Raw genomic sequence first — 5,230 nt, 5'->3', positions numbered from 1 at the left:
CCATCCCTCCCTTACCCCGCCTGCCCGGGCCGCCCGATTGCCCGCCCCCCAGCGACCACCCAAATCTAGTTTGCATTTAAACGAGTGCTGGAGCAATTGTGAAACCCTGAGGGTTGAGTGTTCTCCTATTAATAAAGTGGAAGGAGGAGAGTTTAAGAACTTCTGTGAGAAACCATCCTTACGGAGCTCCCAGTCCAGGGATAGCTTGGTTTCGGAGAAAAATCAGGCTCTAGAAAAACTAAAAGTTTTTCAAGATTCGTATTCTGCGAAACGTCAAGGTTCGGCTGAGATGGTTCAAAGGGCGGAACCACAGAAACCGGTTAAAAAACATTCGCCGTTCATCACAGTGAATCCAAACTATAGATCTCTATCGCCCTCGCCTCCGCCGCCCCCAAGATTGTCTCCACCAAGATGTTCATCGCCGATTGAATCATTTCCACCTCCTCCTTCAAACAATACATTAAAACGACTATCAAGTTACAGAAGGTAATAATCATACATATTAATGTATTTTTATATTTTAACTATTTTTCAATTTACATATTACAAATATTTATATATTTATAGTATACGTTACAAATATTAACATATTTATATACTATAAATATTTGTAAGCTTATTTTTTTTACTATATTGATTACATAATTTTTTTTTTTAAACACAATTTAGATTATATTATTATAACATTAATTTATATTATTGTGTATTTGAACAAATTTATATTTTTGTATTCATTTAATTGTATATTTTTATTTTGCATTTTGCCGATTTTGTCATTATGAAAACGTATGCAGCACTTTAAATAAAAATGTAGACAAAAATAAAAAATCAGTCAAGTTGCAGAGCGCCACTGATTTCTCTTTATTTTCATTTATACTTTATTTGATTATTAGACCTTATCTGTGCAAAATATTAAATAATACAGTAATGCAAAATTGTTGCAAATTACCCCGGCGAAATGAACTCGAGAATCAGGGTTTGCGTTTTCAGTCAGGGCACTTTCTCTCTGTACTTTATTAGGCTAGCTACCCTTTTCTTCATTCAATACGATACATTAAATATCGTTTTCGGTCATTATTTAGATACGGTCGGGCAAACCAGTACATATATACATATACATATAGGGCTAGGTTGGAAAACCTGACTCAGTATGGAAAAAAAAAATCTTATTTGGCTACTTTAGTTAATTCTCCAGAGGTTTCACAACGGATTTTTTTCCAATGTGGACATGAATTATATGCATGAATATTAATAAAATGTCTAATTTAAACAAAATCCCTCTTTTGCCCCCACCCCCTCCACCCCCCACACTACCCTTCTTCATAAGTCGACATGTGCCATATATAAATCCAGGGGTTCAATAATCTGTAGATNTCTACAATTAGAAGTGATATCTCAGCGATTACATATACATGTCTATTACATGCAAAATTTGAATTTGATACAAAAGTTTAATGGACAAATAATGAGAATATGAACCCTTAGATCTTTTTTAAGTGGAGGAATTTAAATATTTCCTTAAGATAGCAACCCGCCCCCCTTAACAAGCATTATTTCTTTCCCCTGCAATTAAGCTATATATTCATAAATATAAGCTACAGATGATGAATCATCTGAAGATAACATTACCTCCCTAACTACTCTTGCAATAATACTGGACAAATTAGTTTACTAAATCCTACACAACACTTAACATATCAGTAAATAACAAATATCAGGGGGTTTGGATACCCCCCCCCCCTCGTACTCGGTGGTATATCGGTAAAAATCCTTTAACACCTGGTGCCGAACAGCTGTACTAGAACAGCATAACAGCTGACTAGTTCTATACTTGTGTATACACAGGTCGGAGCGAGATAGGAGACAGGAGAAGAAAGACAAGAGACTCCGAGAGACGGAAGAAAGGAGAAGAAGAGAGAAGGAGATGAATTCATCCTTGCCTTGTGAACCTTCCTCACCATCCAGGCATGCTGCTTCACAGGGTAGGTTCAAATTGATTTTTTTGTGATCAATTCAATTGATTAGTCCATTGGATGCTCTGATCAAGTGAATTTTTTTTTGTTTAGACGATCACTTTTATCTTCTATAATCTTTTATAAGATAAAATAGTAAATTTTTATTTAGAATTGATTACTTGATTTTTAAATTTATGGTTCATTGATTGAAATGTCTGTAAAGGTGCTGCTCCTGGATGGCAAAAATTCCTGGGACGAAATACAGGAAGATCTGTCTCTGTAAACCTAACCCAGGAGGAGGCAAACCTTATCCGAGAGCGGAGAAGGATTTCCTCCAAGAACCTGGCACTGGCTGCTGTTTTCGAACCCACCCTGAGCGAACCGGTTGCCCAACCCAGAGTAGAACCAGTTTCCCAACCAAGAACAGAACCTGGTTCCCAAGTATCTTCTTCTTCAGATCTTGAAGCTAGAGTAGATACTTCTAATGATGATTTTGAACCCGACTCTTCCTCAAGAATATTGTTTGAAAGTTCAGAATCCTTGATGGAACCCAGTTTTGAGAAACCAGAACTTTTCAGAAATTTTAATAACGAGCTTGCCAGAGATACAGGTTCCTTTGAGTTTGATGATCCTCCTCCCCTCCCTCCTAAACCCAAACAAAAAATCTCCATGATAGGATCTCCCAACTCAGACCAGTTTATCGTCATGGACAACTCTGCTTTGTTTGCTAAGCCGGAGCTGCTTGAACCTAAACGAGACATGGAGAAACCAGAGTTTATAAAACAGCAGCTTTCCAGCACGGAGCTTCCTAGGCTTATCTCCGAGTTCACATCCCCAGAGCTGCATAGTCGGAGCGACTCTGGTTTGAGCAGCTTAAGCTCCTGGACCACTGGAGGCAGTGCAGGGACTAGATCAGGATGTTCCAGTGTAAGGAGCAGCAGTATTGTTTCAAACAGCTCCACTAAACTTGAAGAGCTGCTTACTGGACAGAAAAGAAGCAGCTCTATCGTCTCCTCCTCCTCCATGAGACTTGAAGAGCTCGATGAACTCGAGGAACCGAGCGTAAGAAAAAACTCGAAGGTTTTAGAAAAAGTTAAATATTTCCAAATCCGGAGTGAGGACGAGGCTGAGGGGTCAGCTGATGAGGTTGATGTTGATCAAGTTGAAGAGGAGGTTCAGGAATCTGATCTTTGTCAAACCTCAGTAGAGAGCGGGGTTCAAAGACAGCTTGCAACAATCAAACAACAGAAGGAGAAACTGATCAAGGTAAAGTTTGAAAAAATATAAAATTTGAAAATTAGGTTTTTTTAAAACGTAATTTTTTATGAGTTTTTCTGCAGGAGATCCTAGAGAATGAGAAGACTGGTCAAGAAATACAGAGAAGGTTGGAGGAGACTCTAGACTCTAGAGATCTTGATAAATATTCTCTATTCCTCTCAGAGCTGGAGAAGGTAGGAACTATTCAGGGGATTGTTAAAACCATAAAGGATGAGATTATCGAGACAAGGATCTCTTTGGTTTTACACTTGATTATATCTTTGCCAAATCATTTATTGTAATTGTTTAAATTCATCTTTCAGATCGTCATATTCAAGACAATCAAATTTGTATTCCGAGTGTGGGTAACCTCGCAGCTTTAGTGTGATTCTTTATTTTTTTAAATGGTTAGAATGTTTTTTTTAAATGTTTAGAATGTTTTTTTTTTTAATGTTTTTTAAAATGTTTAGAAGGTTTTTTTAATGTTTAGAATGTTTTTAAAAATGTTTAGAATGTTTTTTAAAATGTTTAAAATGTTTTTTTTTAAATGTTTAGAATGTTTTTTTAATGTTTAAATGTTTTTAAAAATGTTTAGAATGTTTTTTAAAATGCATTTTTATCTTCCACCAATTTATTTTTTATCTGGAAGAGTTGTATAGTATAATATGAGGTTTTGGAACAATTTTGATAATTGGAAAATAATAAAGAAATCCATTTATCCCTGTTATAGTTATAAAAGGTCGGATTTAATATATACCATCAAGTATATACTAGCTTTACTTTATAAATTGTTAATTGTAAAAAATGTCTTTAAATATTATGTACTAGATATTGTACCAAATTTCTAAAAAACTGTGTGTACATGGTATGATTTAAGTATTTAATACGTATGTACTACATTGTACAGATCAATTGTACTTTATGTAATAAGTACGTGTTTATATAGGTTGAACAGATTAATTGTACTTTATGTACTTAATACGGATGTACTAGGTTGTACAGATTAATTATACTTTATGTACTAAATTCGCATGTAATATAGGTTGTACTGCTGTTGCTCAGTTTAATCTCCAGACTTGAAAGAGCTGAGGAAGAATTATCTTGTGGAAACCTAACTGATTGGGCCAAGGAGAATATTAGGTTATTATTACTATTATTATTATTATTATTATTACTATTATCATTATTATCATTATTATCATTATTATCATTATTATCATTATTATCATTATTGTTATTATTGTTATTATTGTTACTACACTTATCATTTTTACTTTTATCATTATTTTTATTGCTTATTGAGAAAGTACAATAAAGAAAGCCTTTAATGTCATTTAAAGATAACTAACGTCCAATGTAAGTTCTAAATTTAAACATTTGTTAAATTAATATTTTTACTTGGCAAGTGTTTTTTTTTTCTCAAGCAGAGTCATAATATAATTATTAGTTATTATTAGTAAATCTCCGCATCTATTTTGCATTTTCTGCTCATATTAAAGTTTGCAGCAAGATAAAAGATTTGTTATTATTACACACTGTGAGGAAAATGTTTGTTAAATGATGTAATTTTCAGCTCAGATATCATATTTTATTACTTACAACTTTGATGCATATAATTTAATGGGATTGTTCACTAGAATTTGATACTTTATGCAGTAATGCAGAGATATTCAACCATAAAAATATATTCTTTAAAAATAAACATATCATTTTAAGAACTATATTTTTCCTTTGTATACTGATCTACCTATCTATCCATCATATATCCTTTTATTTATCTATTTATCTATCTATTTATCTAACTATCAATCTATCTATCTATATATGTATTAATCTATCAATATATATATATATATATATGTATATATATATATATATATATATCTTCGTACATGGAATGGGTTAATTACAATACAGGATTAGCGTAATTACTAAATGAACAAGGTACAACGTAAATTACAATAGGCCTCAATTTTTGTCACAGTGGTTTCTCTACAAAAGTGACTTGCGCATTTCTC

General features: G+C 33.3%; 1 protein-coding gene across 1 annotated transcript in view; it reads left to right on the top strand.

Moving 5' to 3' along the window:
- LOC111713048 (uncharacterized) overlaps positions 1 to 5,230 on the top strand; it is a gene marked incomplete in the record, with an annotated part of 10,560 nt that overhangs the window by 3,619 nt on the left and 1,711 nt on the right. The window contains 5 exon segments of the mRNA XM_023487835.1: positions 1 to 486; positions 1,846 to 1,982; positions 2,179 to 3,221; positions 3,296 to 3,406; positions 4,255 to 4,352. Coding sequence (XP_023343603.1) covers positions 1 to 486; positions 1,846 to 1,982; positions 2,179 to 3,221; positions 3,296 to 3,406; positions 4,255 to 4,352 — 1,875 coding nt within the window.

This window comes from Eurytemora carolleeae, unplaced genomic scaffold (genome assembly GCF_000591075.1).
Source record: "Eurytemora carolleeae unplaced genomic scaffold, Eaff_2.0 scaffold1347, whole genome shotgun sequence".
Taxonomy (NCBI): domain Eukaryota; kingdom Metazoa; phylum Arthropoda; class Copepoda; order Calanoida; family Temoridae; genus Eurytemora; species Eurytemora carolleeae.
Note: the sequence above shows the minus strand (reverse complement) of the source record. Positions and strands in the feature narration are given on the sequence as shown.